Source organism: Ailuropoda melanoleuca, chromosome 5 (assembly GCF_002007445.2).
Source record: "Ailuropoda melanoleuca isolate Jingjing chromosome 5, ASM200744v2, whole genome shotgun sequence".
Lineage (NCBI taxonomy): Eukaryota > Metazoa > Chordata > Mammalia > Carnivora > Ursidae > Ailuropoda > Ailuropoda melanoleuca.
In genome coordinates, this window is record NC_048222.1 from 63,851,642 (window position 1) to 63,869,200 (window position 17,559).

A 17,559-nucleotide genomic window follows, 5' to 3' on the forward strand; every position below is an offset into this window, starting at 1 on the left:
TACAGCACAAAATATACAGGGATGTAGTTCCCCCCCAGCCCTGGACTGTGCAGAGTGGGAGGGCCAGCTCTGAAGAGCAGGGCTGGGGGGCCTCCAGTTTCTGACATTGCCCCAGGCCCCTTCCCAGTGCCACGCCACATGGTGGGGACAGGCAGCTTTGAACAAGAAACAAAACTCCAACTTCTTCTGAAATCCTACGCAGACAGGTCCATCTGTGTGTGGGACTCTGGTCTCAAAGGTTTTCTGCTCTTCCCGGGCCCTGGAGCTTTGTCAGGAATAAGAGGCCTAAGCTTAGTTGAGCCATCTCCCAGAGGGGCTGGAGCCCTGCCTCAGAAGCAGAGTGGGCCTGGGAAACAGGCTGGAGGAGTCTGGTCCCAAAGTCTTCCCCAGCCCAGGCTTCCATCTTGGCAAGGAGAAAGCAGGGCCAGGCAAGAGCTGGAAAGAGCCTGTGAGAGCCCCAGGCTCAGAGGGGCTGGGTTGTGTGGTTATAGACCAGGTGCTCCGTGTCCTCTGTGGTGGAGACCATGGAGCTGGCAGGGGTAGGGGGTTGGAGCTGGTGGGGGTGGGGGCGGTGTCTGTGGAATTCCTTCCTCTGGGTCTTGAAGAAGCAATAACCCAATAGGGCTATCACCACCACGATGCAAGTGACCAGGAGTACTGCGACGGCCATCTCCACGGAGCCTGGGGGCGGGAAGAAGGGGTGTAATGGAGGCGAGCTCCCGGGGCCTGCTCGGCTCTGATGCCCACCCCCACTCTGTGCAGAAGGGACCAAGACAAGCGGATGCCAGGTGTGGAACAGCCTCCAGCGTATGAGCAGCTGGGCTCCATCAGGAGCTCAAGGAAAGGCCTGGGACTCCGACGGCAAACACAGGACACGCACTATATTGTGCTCCCCTCCTCTGCCTGTGCCAGTATCACCACTGACCGTGGGCACTCTGTCCCTTTAGCCAACCTCAGAGTCCTTCTCAACACAGGTTTTGGCAGTCAGAACCAATCATGTGACATCGATCCTTGAGACCATACCTACTTGTCCGTGAAAGGGCTTGCTCTGCACCCCCCAGGGCTTACCTATGTTAGCTATGGGGCTTTCCCGCCGCAGACCGAAAACATCCTTCTCTACAAAATATTGAGAGAAACAAGTCAAAACTCAAGGCTCTGAGACTCAGCTGCTCCTCCGTGCCCCAGACCACCCACTGCCCCCTCCGCCTTCCCCATTTCAGGTACCCTGATGATGAACCGGGACCAGCCAGGCCTTGCGATGGAGCAGAGCGCTCTAGCTAAGCCCTGCCCCTCCCTGTCTTCTGCGCCCCACTGCCCAGCTCACTGGAGATGCCGCGACAGGACGCAAGACACTGCTGCTCCTCCTCGAAGTTGTTCTTGTTGCCAAAACAGCCACCATAGGTAAAGCGGGCACAGCGTTCACTGAAGGGGTTGTAGTACCAGCGTGGGATGTTCTCCAGGCAGAGGCCTGTGTCTGGCAGGTCCACACAGTGCCCTGGTGGGTGCAGAGCAGGCCCAAGGGTGCGTGAGTCCATGGGGGCCCTCCCTGCCACCACCCACCAGGCTCCACATGGTTGCTGCTTGCCACCTCCTGACCCGCCTCATGCTGAAACTCAGGGCCTCAGGGGGCCCCAGAAACAGCTGGCCCTTCCGTAGTTTTGCCAGAAGCAAGGAAGACAGATCCTGGACGACAGTTTTAGGCACAGAAATACCCTACATTGACTCACATAACTATTTTTTTCAATTTTCTTTCAGCTTTTCCAATTGTGTCAAGGTCTCAGTTTTCTCTCACGCACTGGATGGTCTATCTTTTTAACAAAGAAGGCTCAGGGTCTGAGCCCTGGCAGGCAACAATGTCCAGCTAAAATTTATTAACGTTGTTTTATTATGGTTATTTTAATAGTTAAAATAACTTGATTGGTAGCACGTAATAGTGGCTTTCCATGTATGCTAACAATATGAAATTTCCTTTAATACATTAAGTTTAAAAAGTACTTGATTTTGGGGGGTCTGGGTGGCTCAGTCGGTTAAGCGACTGCCTTCAGCTCAGTTCATGATCCCAGGGTCCTGGGACTGAGCCCCGTACTGGGCTTCCTGCTTGCTCAGTAGGGAGTCTGTTTCTCTTGCTCTCTCGCTCTGTCTGCCCGTCCCCACTGCTCCCATTTTCTCTCTCAAATAAATAAAATCTTTTTTTTTAAAAGTACTTGATTTATAGGAAAAATGGAAAGTAAATAACATCTCACTGATATGCAGGCATGGGTAAATCTCTGAAGGTGTTAACACGAGGACCCATGCTTGGGGAACACGGAGACAAAGAGAGCCCAGGAGCCCGCCAGCTTTCTACCTGCAGCCTAGCACACCTAGCAGGCCCCTCGGGCACCCTGGAGCCGTGCGTGAGGATGGCAGTGCCGGCCTCTGTCCCAACCCAGGGGACCCGGGCAGGAGCTCACCTTTGTCACTGCGGAAGTGGATGTTCTGGAGCTCCTCAAAGCCACTGGTGTCTGCAAAGATGAAAGGTCAGAGGCCCAGGCCCCACGAGGGTCTCCCAGGACGCAGGGTGCACAGTCAGGTCCCCCTCCGCCCACCGCCCCTCCCTCTCCCAGGTCTCACATTTCTCACAGGTGGCCTCGTCGGAGGCATCGGGGCAGTCGGGAGTGTCATCACACTCCAGGAAGCTGTCAATGCAACAGCCGTCGCGGCAGCGGAACTCGGTGGGGTGACAGGTGCCAGAGCACACTGGGTGGGGCGGGATGGCATTAAGGGTGAGGTCAGGCTGGAGCACAGGTCACCAAGTACCAAGAGTCCTCCATCTACCCAGCCTTCTCTACCCCAACACGGCATTATGACATGTCCCTTGCTCCCCTTCTAGAATCCATTCCCCACAAACCCTCCTACACACAAACTGGGCAGATCCTGATAGGGTGCTGGGCTGCGAGGGATGGGCACTTGTGGTCCTTCCACATCCTACGAGGGCAGGAATGGGTTGGGCAAAGCCAGCCGGGGCAGGGACAAAGACATGACTTGGCAGGGGTGAGGGAAGAGGGAAAGGAGCAAAGCTCACCTGGACGGTGCCTGTCCAGTGCGGGGCCTGGAGAGAGAAAACAGATGAGTGAGAGGAGTCAGGGCCAGGTCCCGGCAGGGAGCAGCTGATGGGGGGCCTGGGAATGGAGGACTTCCCTGCCCACTGCCCTGACCAGCGGAGAGACCACCCACCCTGGGGGCAAGTCACCTGAGTCCCAAAGCTGCCTCGTAAAGGCCCACCTTGCACATCCCGGCAGGCCAGCTTGCACTCCTCTTCCCGAAGATAGTTGTTCTTGTTGCCCAAGCAGCCTCCGTAAACAAAACTCTTGCAAATCTGTTCTTTGGGGTCGTAGTACCAGCGGGGGAAGGAACCGCGGCAGCGGCCCACCTTGCTGGATGCGAGGCAATATTCTGGGGGGAGGAAAGCTTGTGAGGGGCCCCTGTGAGGGGGTTGGCTGATGATGGGCCCCATCAGCAGAGGGGGCTGGCTCCAGGAACTGCCTCCCCACCCCCTCCTTCACCTTCTGTCTGCTTGGGGGACAGCACGGTAACTGTGACGTTGGTCATGCTCTCTGGCTGGTCGGAGTCGGCTGCTGTCAGCTGGAACAGGTAGGTGCCTTCCTTGAGTCCCCACAGCTTCACCTGGTCCGGCTCACTCTTCTATACACAGGAGGAGCCATCAGGCCGGGACCCCTGATGCCCTTCGGCGGCCCCAAGTCCTCCCAGCCACACAGCCACCCCCACAGGGAGGGCAGAGGAACTTGGTATTAAAGGGATCCTCAGCTTCTATCCCCCGCACCAATCTGGAACCTCAGGTTGGCCTGTGGCCCTGGAAAGTGGGCCCCGGAGAGCTGAGGTGGGGGTCAGGGAGCCAGCCCAGTGTCTTACCTCTACTCTGACATCCGTGTCACCCTGCAGTAGGTACCAATCTGTGTTCTCCACATCCTTCAGCACTAGGGGTTCCTGGGGCTGTACCTTCAAGTCTATGCCTGCCCAGGCCTTGGGGATCCGGGACCCTGACGGGGAAGGTAAGGTCAGGCCAACTCTCACTGGATGGACCAGAGCTCTCCTGAAGTGGGGGAGCAACAGGGGCCGCACGGAGACCAACCTGGGGCTCAGAAGCCTGCATGGGGCCCAGGCAGGGGCTCACAACTAAATCAGCATCTTGCTCTCTATTTAGATGTGTCTTTGGTATACTGAAGGCATGTTTTTAAAAGATTTTATGTATTTATTTGAGAAAGCGAGGGAGGGACAGAGCAAGAGAGAGCGAGAATGAGCGGAGAAGAGGGGCAGAGGGGCAGGGGGAGAAGCAGACTCCCTGCTGAGCAGGGAGCCCAGTGCGGGACTGGGATCATGATCTGAGCTGAAGGCAGATGCTTAACCAAATGAGCCACCAGGGACCCCCTGAAGGCATTTTTAATGTTGTAAAACCTGCTTTTGGAAGCAAAATATATAACAGCATGTGCCATTTGACCCCAATTAAGGAAAAAATATACACGGGAGAGGAGCTTATTCCCATTTTCTATAGTAAGCAGGTACTTGTGCTAATTGCTTTAAAAAGTTAAAGTAACAATATTTTTTAAAAATATTTTTATTTATTTATCATTTGTCAGAGAGAGAGAGAGAGAATAAGCAAGGCGAGCAGCAGGCAGAGGGAGAAGCAGGCTCCCTGCTGAGTAAGGAGCCCGATGTGGGACTTGGTCCCAAGACCCTGGGCTCATGACCTGAGCCGTAGGCAGACGCTTAACCAACTGAGCCACCCAGGCGCCCCAAAGTAACAATATTTTTGAAAAGCCAAAGAAGTAAATATGTAATTAACGCTATTAGCCCCCATTGTGCTGGTCTGGATTGCTGCTGAGACGCCCAGCCTGGCAGAGGTCCCAAGCACAGAGTCCTTGGGCAGCACCGTGGCAAGCCTTGGTGTCCCAGAGCATGTAGCCACAGGAAGAGGGTGCCTGCCTCTGCCACCTCAGACAGACTCTGCCTCTCCTTACAAGAGATCTCCAGGGAATCACACCCTCCCTCAGCTTGACAATGCCTATGCCTGAGGCTTCTAGCAGTTTCAAGTTAGGGGCTGGGGAGAAACAAGCCCAAAGCAGGATTCCTGCCTATAGTAGGATGAATGGTGGGACCCAAAACACATGCCTATGTCTAACTCCAGAACTGGTGAATGTGACCTCATCTGGAAAAAGGGTCCTAGCAGAAGTAACTAAGTTAAGCATCTCCCTATGAGATCATTCCAGATAGCTGGGTAGGCCAATGCAATGACACCTGTCTTTACAAAAGACAGAAGAGGAGAAAACAGAATGAAGGGAAGCCGTGTGAAGAGGGAGGCAGAGACCTGAGTGATGCAGCCACAAGCCAAGGACGCCTGGAGCCGCCAGGAACTGGAAGAGGCAAGGAAGGGCCCTCCCCGCTCTTCAGAGAGACTGTGGCCCTGCCAACACCTGGATTTTGGACTTCTGGCCTCCAAAACTGTAAAACAATAAATTTCTGTTGTTTGAAGTCACCCAGTTTGTAGTACTTCGTTTCAGCAGCCATAGGAATCGATACCCTGCTTTGGAGGGGACTCCAGTCCAGCTGGGCAGGTGAGACCGAGCACCAGGAAGCAACATGGGAGAAAAGACCCACCAAGATGAAGCAATACGTGGTGTGTGTCCAAGACAAGGGAGTGGACACGCTGAGCAGGCAGAGGCCACAGCACGTTAGAGGAAGGACCTTGGGCTTTCTGGAGAAGGAAGAAAGGATTTTTTAATTCTTTCATTTCTGCTTTTTTGTTTTGTTTGTTTAGTTGTGGGGAAGAATGTGCTGTGCTGTTGACAACAGCAGAAAAGGGTGAGCAAAAGCAAGGAGCTGGGAATTTGCAGGACGGGTCTGGCGGACAATGCCAGAGGCCAGCGGAGTGAAACATATCTCAGAGGGCCCTCAATGCAGAGCCAGAGCATGCAGAGACACAGAAGTGACATTCAAATATGTAACAACTGGCGCTACAGGAAGGGGACAGACGTGGCCACGAGCAGTGGCACAGAGTTCTGGACGCCACAGGTGCACCAGACATTGACCTCCTAGATGCGTGACTGAGGTCCACGAGTCTGAAGGGAGGGATCATCCTGAGCTCCAGGCCGCAGCGAGCGATCCCTTGGTCCTGAATTACTTCTATGGAGCGAGGAGGCCAGTGAGTGGACCGGCACAGCAGTTCAGCCCACACGCGAAAGGAGTACTCGGAATTAGAGGGACAGCTGAGGGAATGGAAAGGAGGATGTGAGAAGAATGCTGAACAGACACTTCAGGCTTCCATGTCTGACAGGCACTGGGAAGTGGGAAGGAAGAATCAGGGCGCAGACAGAAAGGAAACCAGATCTAGAGGGAACCTGTGGGTTCAATCAGAGAAGTTGAACTTGAGGGAGGGAAGACCATTGAGAGAAGTGACCAGCAGGCAGCAGAAGTGTGAATGGGAGCCTGAGAGGCCAGAGTTGGAGAAAGATAAGCAGTTGGGTTTACTAACCAAGCTGCCAATAGTTTAATGTGTGCTGGCCACCACACATCACCTACCCTCATCACCTGCAGTAGGAGCTGACAAACCATGGCCTGCAGGCCTTCACCTGTTAAACTTTCAAATGGTTGAAAAAAGTCTAAAGAATAGTGTTTTGTGACATGGGGAAAGCACCTAGAATTCAAGCGTGTGTCCATGAAGTGGAATACAGCTTCACCTATTCGGTTACGTATGGCCAATGGCTGTGTTCGTGTTACAAAGGAGAGGAGTGGCTGGCACAGAGATTGTATGGGCCACAAAGCGTTAAGTATTTCCTCTTTGAACCTTTACAGAAAGTTTGCTGACCCCTGGTCTATGTCACCTACCTTCCTAACCATCCCGCCACAACTGCGTTTTCGCCCCTTTCCACATCAGAAAATTGGCACCAGAGAGGTTCAATGACTTGCCCAGGATCACTCAGTTTTTTAACAGGAGAGCTGGGATCTGAACCCTGGTCTATCTGACTCCATAAGCTCTTTCTAAAACACCGTGCAGCAGGTCACCCACCTATGCAGAGGTGTGATTTTGATTGCTTTTTATAATCTCAGGGTTGTTTTTAACTTAGATAGTATCAACATAGGATAAAAAATTCAACACGTACAAAAGAGGGGCGCCTGGGTGGCTCAGTCTGTTAAGCATCTGCCTTCGACTCAGGTCATGATCTCGGGGTCCTGGGATCGAGTCCTGCACTGGGCTCCCTGCTCATGCGGAGTCTGCTTGTCCCTCTGCCCCTCCCCTCCTGCTCATGCTCTCTTTCTCTCTCTCTCTCTCTCAGATAAACAAATAAAATCTTAAAAATTAAAAAAAAAAAAAAACCAAAAGAAAAAGAAAGTACTTGAGAGTTGGAGCACCTGTGGCTCAGTCAGTGGAACATGTGACTCTGGATCTCGGGGTTGTGAGTCTGAGCCCCATGTTGGGTGTAGAGATTACTTAAAAAGTAAAATCTTACCCCCAAAGCAGTACAAAAGAGTGGTGAGAATTAAATCTTGTCTTTTCTTAACCTGTTCTCCTTAACCTCTCTTCCCACCAGAGGCATCCATTCTTACGCGTGTGTGTGTGTGTGTGTGTGTGTATGTGTGTGTGTGTGAGAAAACATCAAGACAGACAGTATTGAATGAATTCAGAAGCATGCAAGTTCTCCTTCTTGTTTTTCCCACAATATGTTTTGGAAATCATTCCATAGCAACATGGAAACAATTCCCCCCCCTTTTGGGTTGCACAGTACTCATTACATGAATGCACCATAACTTACAACTTAGCCAGTACACCAGTCTTCTCTTGACTTAGATTTTCTTTTTTTCTTTCTTCTCCTCTTCCTTCCCTACTAAGCACTAAACCAGGTTTATTATTATTATTAAAACAGCATTACCATATCCAATTATAGGATGTGTTGATGGGCATTTAGATTGTTTCCAATTCTTTGCTATTATAAACAATGCTACAGTGAATAACTGGCTGGTAAGTTGGTTTATACACATGTAAGTATAGCGGCAAGATGAATTCCTACAAGTGGAACTGTGCTGAGGGTTATATGCATTTACAGGGTTTTTAGAAAGTTTTTATCTATTCATTTAAGTAATCCCTACACCCAATGAGGGGCTCGAACTCACCATCCTGAGTTCAAGAGTCGCATGTTGTTCCGACTGAGCCAGCCCAGTGCTCCCGTTTACAGTTTGGATGGATAGTGCCAAACTGCCCTCATCGAGGCTCTACAGACTTCTGTCAAGCGTTAAGAGTGAGTTGAAAGAAGAAGAGAAGGTAAAGAGATAAGAACGCTGGTGGGAGGCTGAGTCACGGAGATTCCTCTTTGACGAGGCACTCACAGAGGAAACTCACAGAGGGTGGACCCAAGGGGGAAGACCAGGACACAGAGTGACAGTGAAGGGATGGGAGGGGAGAGCTTGCTCAGAAAAACATGCCAGACACAGGTGCAGAGGCCGCGAAGAATGAGAAAAGGAGGCCCTGGCTTCCAGGGGTTGAAGGGAAATAAAACCTGAAAAGCAAGAAAAAAAAAACACCTATCTGGACCGAACCCGTACTGGTGGCTTGGCTGGCAATCAGTAGAGGGTCCAAAAGGGGCAGGTTCAGGGGTAACCTCTGAGTGACAAAGCCATGGGGGTGCCTCCCTCCTTAAATTTTTCAGAAAGTCATCCGCTGAAGACAAGACCACCTGGCAGTCTACCTAGCAGACAGATAGGCTAGCCCCACCAGCCCTTAGGGTGGCTGTGGACAGGGGAGTGATGGAGTGATGCGTCAGGCCTTGGGCCAAACCAGCAACATCCACCCGGGCTGGCTGGGAGCAAGGGGCAGATGCCCCACCCTACCACTCCCTACTTCCTACCCCCCAAGAGGGCAAAGGGCCAGAGGGGCAATAAAGCCTCCCCTCCCCCAGCTGCCAGGCCTCAGGATGTCTCCAGGAAACACAGACTCCACCTCCTAAGCCACTCCTCCAACAGAAAGGCAAAGTGTGGGCAAGTGAGGGGAATGAAGGAAGGAGCAGGGTGCTTGGGAGCCATAGGAATCTGGGCTGGACTGGCCTGGCCACAAACAGGGAAAGGGGAACAAGCTAACCCACCCTGGGGAGGATTTCTCTACCCCATGCAAGAATCAAAGGTTTAGATGCCTGGAGCACCTGCCCACCTTGCCTGTCTTGGTCCACCCGAGCCTCCAGGATGGCTTTATCCTGCTCTTTCCCACCTCCAATCTCTAGCCAGGCTCAGCCAGGACTCCTTGATACCAAATAGCATCCCCCACCCCCCAGAGCACTGCAGCACCCCTAAAATGGCCTGGAGCTCGAACTCAGTTCACGCCCTACCCAGCTCCCTCAATGACCCAGGAAATCCCCACTCCACCCTGTGTTGTGCCAAACAGGCCTGTCTGGGTTGGGGGGCGGGGGGTTTCCAAATGAGGAAGGCTGGTCCCAAGGACCATGGAGCCCCATCCAGCTCAGCTCCCTGACCAGAACCCGGATTTTTTAGGTTCTGGTCCTGGATTGGGACTCCCATGGACCCTCTATCAGAGCAGGAAGGCAGAAGCAGCTCAAGTCAGTTAGTGTCATCACCACCTACACTCTGTGCTACTTCCTTGTGGAACAGGCTCAGGCCCTGGACCAGTGGGATTCAGGTGGCCCAGCCTGGCCAGAGATGGTGCCCACTCTCCACCTCCCCCACCCAGAATTCCCATCCCACCTCTCCTCAGAGATCCAGGAGAGCTACTGGAAGGATAGGGAGAAGAGCAGGTCCTTAACCTGAGAGAGACTGGCCCAGGAAAAAGCTGGACAGTCTCTTTTCCACTTTCCAGTACTGAGACCACCCCCAGACTGAGCACCAGCCCAGTCCTGGCCCCCGAGTTCCCCAGTCTCTGGTTCTATTATCTGCTGGGCTATCTTGGGTCAGAGTGCTAGGTTTCTACCAAAAAAGGTGGTCTTGTGTGGAAAAACAGCACAAGACTTCTGGAGATCCTGCCTGGGTTGAGTCCCACGTCTCCCATTTCTGGGCACTGCTATCCTAGGCAAATTATTTAACACAGGAGTCAGTTTCCTCATCTAAAAAGTGGGCTGACGACTAATAGCACCCTTTTCAGAAGTGGTTGTCATGAGGCCGAAGTCAGAGGTTGAGTGGCACAGCCATCAGTAAACTATCAAGTGCTAACAGAGGTTATCTGTTGTGACCCATCCCTGCCCTGCAGCCCCACCTGGCCAGAGCAGCAGGCAGAGAAAATGGGGAGCGAAGGTCTCTGGAGCGGCCCTGATCCCAGCTCACTGCTCAGTCCCAGGAGGAAGGAGGAGCCCCCACTTTGCCCTTATCCCTGGAAGTAAACAAGGTGAGCAGACCTTGTAGCCTGGCTACCACATCCTCAGCTGGAAGAGCCCTGCCTGGCTCACCGAGTACACACACACCTGCCTGTACAGCTGACATCCCTCCCCTACCAGGTACACATACCAGTGGGCTGACTCACGCAGCAACCCTCCTCACCCCCACCCCAGAGCCTCTGGCTACTGTGCCCACAACACTACCCCTTCCCCTTTTAGGTCAACCCCTGACTGGGCTTGTTCTTTAGCATCTGGGGTCTGGCCCTTTCCCCCCGGACCACCAAAAGGCCAACAGGTGGGAGGGAACAAGGGGTGCAGACAGGTGCTAATCAGTCCCAGCCCAGCAGGAGAGGTGCAGACTATCCTTCCCCAGGCTCCCCTGACAGGGCCTCAAGGTGCCTAGAACAGTGCTTGGCCAGGGGTGCTTAGCCAGTCACCCTGCGGCCTCCAGACAACTCACTCCCTGACTTGGCATATCAGGGTCAGCAATCGGGAATCCCTCTCTCCCAAACACACATCCCAAAGCACCAGCCCATTCAACATCCTGAATTCCCGACCCAGAGTCTGGGCTCTAGAATGTTACCCCTCCTCATTCAGGTAGCCCGGCCTTTGTTTTACTGTTTATACTGCCTACTTCTAAGGAGTCGGGGCAGAATGAGACTGTCCTCCTTACTGCTTTCTGATGCTCGCCCCTCCCAGAACTCCATAACCAGCCTCTTTGCTGAGTCCCCCCAAGTCCATCCAACCTGTTCCCCTCGTTCCTTACCGCCAAAGCCCTGGGTCCGCAGCTCGCGGTAGGAGTGGTAAACCTCGCGCGTGAGGTAGTTGACGAAGCCCTCCCTGGGCGCGAACTTGCACACGAAGTTCTGCTCGTAGAGGCAGTTCATTAGGAAGCAGGCGACAATGGCGTCCTCCCCGCGGTCCGGAGGCAGCTCCACCAGCGCCAGGTTGCAGTTCTGGGTGGTGCAGCACGCGCGCACGCAGTCCCAGCCGCGGCGCACGGCGGGGGAGCCCAGGAAGGTGGCCCCGTTGCTGACCGAGGCCTCGGTATCGAGCACGAAGGCAGGCACCCCGGCGGTAAAGCGGTCCAGGCAGGGGCCTCCCGGGGGCAGCCCGGGAGGCCCGGGCGGCGGCCCAGCCTCGGTGCCCAGGAGATCGAGCGCGCACAGGAGCCACACGGCGACTGCTGGGACGCGGGTCCGGGAGAGGCGGGCGCGGGCCATCATCCTCCCCGGGGCCGTCGCCTTCCTCCCCAAGGGGGTCACCTTCACTGCGCGGGCCTCTGGGCTCCGAGGGTGCTAGCGATCTGAAAGAGGGGAGGGGACACACTGGATGAGCAGACACTTCGAGGGAGGCGGACCGGCCAGGAATACGTCGAGGGGAGGGCAGGGGAGCACCCCACGCCCCGGGAGTGAGGAGGGGTACGCGGGCCCAGCCCTCCCACGCACGCTCCGGCGAGCGGGCCGCCGGACTGCCCGCCAGATGGACGGCTAAGGAGCTCACGTACCCGGACACACACAGCCGCGCCGAACAAAGGGCCAAACATGCTCCGAGCCCGCCCCGTCCCCGCCTGGCGCTCGGGGGCCCGGGTTACCTGCGCAGGTGAGTGGGGTGGGGCCGGGCCTGTCGAGGTTCCGGTCCCGGCTTCCGGCGCGGCTCTGGCCGCCGCTTCCGCCCCGGTGCCGGGAGCGCTGGGGCTCGGCCACCTCCTCCCCAGGTTTCTGGTGAAACTGAGTCAGTGCGGCCGGGGCGGGGCGGACATTAACCCCAACTCCGCCGGCCCCGCCCACTCCCGGTGTGCCGCCGCCTGCCCTGCCGCGCCGATCTCCGCGGAACCGCCGCCCCGCGGCCCCCGACTCGTCCCGCGCCGGCTGGTCCCGGCAGGGGCTCTGAGCGGCGCCCCTCCAGACTGCTGTACGCCGGCTCCGCCGAGTCCAGCCTCGCGCCGGGACCCCGCACCCCAGAAGCGCAGCGGGATCCTGGGAGGCCCGGACACGGCCGGGACGCTGCAGCGAAGTCGCCCCCTCGGGGGTCAGGCGCTCCGCGGCGGCTGCCTCCGGCCTCCCTTTCCGGTCGGGGCCGGCATTCCCAGCCCCAGGCCCGAGGCGCTGAAGGGGCTAGGGGAGGAGAAACAGGGAAAGCCCGATGCAAATGATCTCGCGGGCGTCGTCCGCCCTCGGGAAATGATTTTCTCGAGGCGGGAAGAGATCCCCCGAAGCTGTGGGGCTGCACCTTTGAAACCAGGAATCCCGGATGCCTGCTCCAGCGTCACCGCCCTTGCCGGCCCCGGGAAGCCCTCCTTTCTGCCCCAGTGAGCGGCTGAGGCGATTCCGTCCTCCACATTTCCCCGCTGGACCCGCAGTGGTTCCATTTCGTTTGAGGCCCTTCCTTGTCTTGTACCAAGGCTTACTTACACTCAGGCCTCTGTCGGAGCTGAGTCCCTGTTAGCTCACCGGTCTGCTGCCTCCTCCCCTGGAGCACAGGTTCCCTCTTCTCTCCCACCAAGAGGGTGCGCCTGGTCAAGACCTGACCACCTTCTTCCAGTAGAATGCCATCTTTGAAAGCTAGAGTTTCCAGCTCACCAAAGTAGTTGAGATAATGACCTTCACAGAACCCTGAGCTCCTTGAAGGTGAGAGTGAAGAATTCCTCTTAAAGACCATTCCTACAGAACAAGATTGGTCCTATTAATACTCTCCCAAAAAAGAGATTCTATACATTTTCACACTTAACAAACCCCGCCCAGTGGAACATTCTTCCTAATTGCTTATCTAGAGAAGCTTTACCTACTAGTTCCTGGAGCCAACCCTTTGATCATTTTCCTCGCTGAACTGCAACATCCCCCAGCTTTATGGGTGTTGGGTTGTGAATATGGGGTCTTTCCTCCTTCTCTGGATTTTCTCCTTTTCTTCCACTGCCCCCAGCACAGTGGTGGACAGGGCAATGATGTTATGCTGGGAATGAAGGAAATAACTGTGTGGTTACTGGGAAGAAAGAGTTTTGTTGTGAGTTGATTTCTGCCTCCCCCAATACCTTATACACACAGGAGTCCTAACAGAGGAGACTGTTACCTTATGGTAACATTATATAACCATAGATTGATCATTACATCCATCCACAGCATTACAAAAACCTGTATTTATCAAGCACTGACAGTGCCCAAACCCTTAGGTTCCTAAGCACTTCCCACACGTTGCCCCATATACTCAAACCAAGAAAGCAGATACTATTTTTATCCCTGATATACAGATGAACAGATGGGCTAGGAGGACAGGTAATGTGGCGGGTGGCAGAGTGAGGATTGACGTCCAGGCAGGCCAATTCGACCAAACCCTGGGCTTTACTGCAACTTGCAACTCTGACTTCAGCTAGACCTTCCGCCCTCCCCACAGATTTAACTTGCCGGAAGCAAAAAACTTATTTTCAAGTGGTGAGCAACCACCTTCAGTTAAGACAGTAACCAGCACACTTGACACAGATGATTGCTAATGCTCACAACAACTGAGAATAGTTTCTACTTTGCAGAGAAGTTCACTAGCTCCATCGAGATCACAGAGTGAAGAGTGGGAGGCAAGGCTGGATGGGGGTTGTGTATGTGGGCTTTAGACTCAGGCTCCTGGGTTTAATTATCATCTGACACTTACTCTCTGTGTGGCCTTTGGCAAGTTATTTAGCCACTCTGTGCCTTGGTTTCCTTGTGTACAATGTGGGGCCTCAAATGTTATTATGAGGCTTAAGTGAATTCATACAGATTAAAAGTTTGATGTGTTTTTCTAATTGCTTATTGCAGGCCCAAGGGGAGCTGTCTGGATGAGTTAACTCTTTTGGTAAGACCATGTGGCTCACCTTCCTTCTGTGAGCTTGGGGAAGAGTAGGCCTGGGTTTATGCTATAGGCTTCATTCTCATTTGCCATATCACCAGTATGAACCATTGCTCTTAGGATTGGGTGCTTTGGTGAGAATATTCAATCCTTAACACCACTGCTAGAAAAGGAACACTGAGTGCCTTGTCTCAGATGGTGATCTGGTGGTTTCTTTTTTTTTTTTTTAAAGATTTTATTTATTTATATGACAGAGAGACAGCCAACGAGAGAAGGAACACAAGCAGGGGGAGCGGGAGAGGAAGAAGCAGGCTCCCAGCAGAGGAGCCCGATGCGGGGCTCAATCCCAGAATGCCGGGATCACGCCCTGAGTCAAAGGCAGATGCTTAACGACTGAGCCACCCAGGCGCCGCTGATGGTTTCTATAATAGGTGTGGTGGGTTGTCTACAAAGATGGCCAAGACCATACCCCACCCCCCTGTGTGTGCACACTGCTCCTCCCACTAAGAGGTGGCATCTGTCTTCCCTGCCCTTTGAATCTGTAACTTGCTTCAACCAGCAGGACATGCAGAAGTGATGCCCTGTGACTTCCAGGCCCTAACCATATGGCTTACATTTTTCCCTCTTAGAGCCAGCTGTGACATAAAGAAGCTTGACTCCCCTGCAGGAGAAAAAGACCACCTGGAGAGAGCAAGCCCCAGGAGGATGGGAGACTTGAAGGGAGAGAGAGGAGTGCAGCTGTCTCACAGCCACCCCAGCCGAGTAGCTGTGTGAAGCCGTCTTCTACCCTTAGCCCCAGTTGAGCTGGCTGCCAGAGATCAGCTGCACCTGCCAAGCCCCGCCTAAGATGCAGAATGGTGAGTAAATTAAATGGCTGTGTTTGTTTTACACCTTTACATTTTTGGGTGGTTTATGTAGCAATAATAACTGAAATAGAGGGATAATATATTTACAGACTAAATTTTAGTTTTAATTATTTAATGATCATAAACATTACATTTTATAAATAAATTTTTTGAAGATTTGTTTATTTGAGAGAGAAAAAGCACGTTCATGAGTGGGGGGAGGGGCTGAGGGAGAGAGAGAATCCTCAAGCTGACTCCCCGCTGAGCACAGAACCTGATGTGGGGCTGGATCCCAGGACCCGGAGATCTTCGGCTGAGCTGAAACCAAGAGTCGGACACTTAACTGCCTGAGCCACTCAGGTGCCCCTAAATAAATTTCAGTTTTAATTATCTAAGTCAAGGCCCATGAATTCTCTTGATAATGCAGAGCCAACAATTTTTCATTAGGAATTTTGGGGAAAGTAATGTAATACTTTTCAAGGTGAGGCCGGTGTCATTTGTTCAATCTTTATTTAAAGGAGACAGGTTCTCTTGGATAATGCCTAAAAGGGGCATTTTTTAAAAAGATTTTTATTTCTTTATTTGACACAGAGAGAGACAGCGAGAGAGGGAACATAAGTAGGGGGAGTGGGAGAGGGAGAAGCAGGCTTCCCGCTGAGCTGGGAGCCCAATGCGGGACTTGATGTGGGGCTTGATGTGGGGCTCGATGTGGGGCTCGATGTGGGGCTCGATCCCAGGACCCTGAGATCATGACCTGAGCCAAAGGCAGGCGCTTAATGACTGAGCCACCCAGGCACCCCTAAAAGGGGCATTTAAAAAGAATTCTACTAGTGTCAGAAATGCTCACACAGTATTCCAGTGTGGTAGATTGCCTCTAAATGGCCACTGGTAGTCCAGACCTGCTGGTATTCGTGCCTTTGTGTAATCCCCTCCCCTTGAGTGTGGCTGGGCCTAGTGCCCGGCTTCTGGTGAATAGAATACAGCAAAAGTCATGGGATGTCACTTCCTACATTAGGCTAGAAAAAGACTGTGACTTCCATCTTGCTTGCCAACCATCCTCCTCTCAATGCCCTGGCTCTGGTGGAAGCAGATGTCATGTGGTTAGTAGTTCTCTAGAAAGGTCCTTGTGGTAAGGAACTGATGTCTCTGACCAACAACCCTGGCCAGCATCTGACTTGCAGCCTTCTGAGAATCCCTGACCGAGAGGAGCCAGCTAAGCCACCTATACAACAGTGATAGAGTAAATATTTATTGTTGTAAGCTGCAAAATTTGGGGATAATTTGTTATGCAGCAATATATGTAACTCACATATTCATTAACTGAAAAAATTAGGGTATCAAACTATAAACAGTTCATTTGGTACAACTTTTCAAGGAACTAATATGACCATAAATATTAAAGTCCCCTAGAATTTCACACATCCTTTGTCCTTGTCGTTCCGCCTCTAGAAATTTCTCTTAAGGGAAAAAAAGTCATGGAATTCTAACAAAGGAATAGTTAAGAGGATGTTCAGTACAGCACTATTTATAATGGCAAAAAATTGTAGCAATCCATTTATCTAATAATAGGGGACTGAGTAACTATATCATGGAATTGCTGCTAATAAAACAGGATGGAATCTATTAGTGAATCTTAAAAACAAAGTGACTTGTCAGCATTTGAAAAAATAAAATGAAATCGATTTGAAAATATCAGAGGAAAGGTAAGTTTTGCTTCATAAGAAATTTTTGTTTCATGTTTGTATATGTATGCGTTATGATAGTAAATGAATTCCTTACTCTTGAGTCATGGTCCAAATTTTTAAAAAGTCTGCAGAGGTTAAAAAAAAAAAAAAGGGATATGTGTGGTGTGCACCTGGGTGGCTCAGTCCCTTAAACATAGGACTCTTGATTTCGGCTCAGGTCATGATCTCATGGTGGTGGGATCGAGTCCCACATTAGGTTCCATGCTCAGTGGGGAGTCCACTTGAGATTCTCTCTCTCTCGCTCTGCCCCTCCCTGCTCTCGTCCGTGCACACACACACTCTCTCTCTCTCTCAAATAAATAAATCAATCTTAAATCTTTAAGGGGCACCTGGGTGGCTCAGTCGTTAAGCGTCTGCCTTCGGCTCAGGGCGTGATCCCGGTGTTCTGAGCCCTGCATCAGGCTGCTCCGCTGGGAACCTGCTTCTTCCTCTCCCACTCCCCCTGCTTGTGTTCCCTCTCTCACTGGCTGTCTTTCTCCGTTAAATCAATCAATCAATCAATCAATCTTAAAAAAAAATCTTTAAAAAACTTGTACGAAACTGCTTAAGGGTACAAAAAGTATTCAAAAGATATTAAATTATAAAACAGCATGCATATGGTACAAAATGATCTAATTTCATGAAAATCTAAAACAAGCGAAGCTCTATGAAAAATGGAAAATAAATACACCAAACAGATTACTTATACTTTTCTTTTTTAAGTTGTATTTAAAAATTTTCTACAACAAACAAGTCTTCTTTAAACTTATTTCTTGAATTATAATAATAGTTTTTAAAGTTGCCCAA

The 17,559-nt window shown here is 52.3% G+C and overlaps 2 protein-coding genes across 4 annotated transcripts in view; one reads left to right on the forward strand and one right to left on the reverse strand.

Annotated features, from left to right (window-relative positions):
- On the reverse strand, positions 1-12,370 carry SPINT1 (serine peptidase inhibitor, Kunitz type 1). Of its 3 annotated transcripts, none has more exons than XM_034661142.1 (11): positions 11,872-12,365; positions 11,131-11,670; positions 3,910-4,037; positions 3,543-3,681; positions 3,262-3,432; positions 3,062-3,088; positions 2,611-2,736; positions 2,451-2,501; positions 1,325-1,495; positions 1,069-1,116; positions 1-681 (listed from the first exon to the last, which is right to left on the reverse strand). In XM_034661142.1, the coding sequence occupies exons 2-11, from the start codon at positions 11,588-11,590 to the stop codon at positions 464-466; spliced, it is 1,539 nt and encodes a 512-aa protein (XP_034517033.1). In that variant the 5' UTR covers positions 11,591-11,670; positions 11,872-12,365; the 3' UTR covers positions 1-463. The 3 variants fall into 3 exon arrangements, 2 of the variants coding, with proteins under 2 accessions (XP_034517033.1, XP_011226262.1); XM_011227960.3 differs by having other exon boundaries at positions 11,959-12,364; XR_004625708.1 differs by lacking the exon at positions 1-681 and having other exon boundaries at positions 1,225-1,495; positions 11,959-12,370.
- Positions 11,669-17,559, forward strand: part of PPP1R14D (protein phosphatase 1 regulatory inhibitor subunit 14D) — a 22,396-nt gene continuing 16,505 nt past the window's right edge. The window contains 2 exon segments of the mRNA XM_034661716.1: positions 11,669-11,966; positions 14,813-15,040. Of these exon segments, the coding sequence (XP_034517607.1) occupies positions 15,038-15,040 (3 nt within the window). The 5' untranslated portion in view covers positions 11,669-11,966; positions 14,813-15,037.

Bases quoted from the DNA above. Each gene is read 5' to 3' on its own strand.
- SPINT1 (XM_034661142.1), bottom strand. From the start codon at position 11,590: ATGATGGCCCGCGCCCGCCTCTCCCGGACCCGCGTCCCAGCAGTCGCC. The intron at 2,737-3,061 runs GTGAGCTTTGCT...CGCCCCACCCAG, and splicing joins ACTGGACAGGCACCGTCCAG to TGTGCTCTGGCACCTGTCAC. The intron at 2,502-2,610 runs GTGAGACCTGGG...TCATCTTTGCAG, and splicing joins CGAGGCCACCTGTGAGAAAT to ACACCAGTGGCTTTGAGGAG.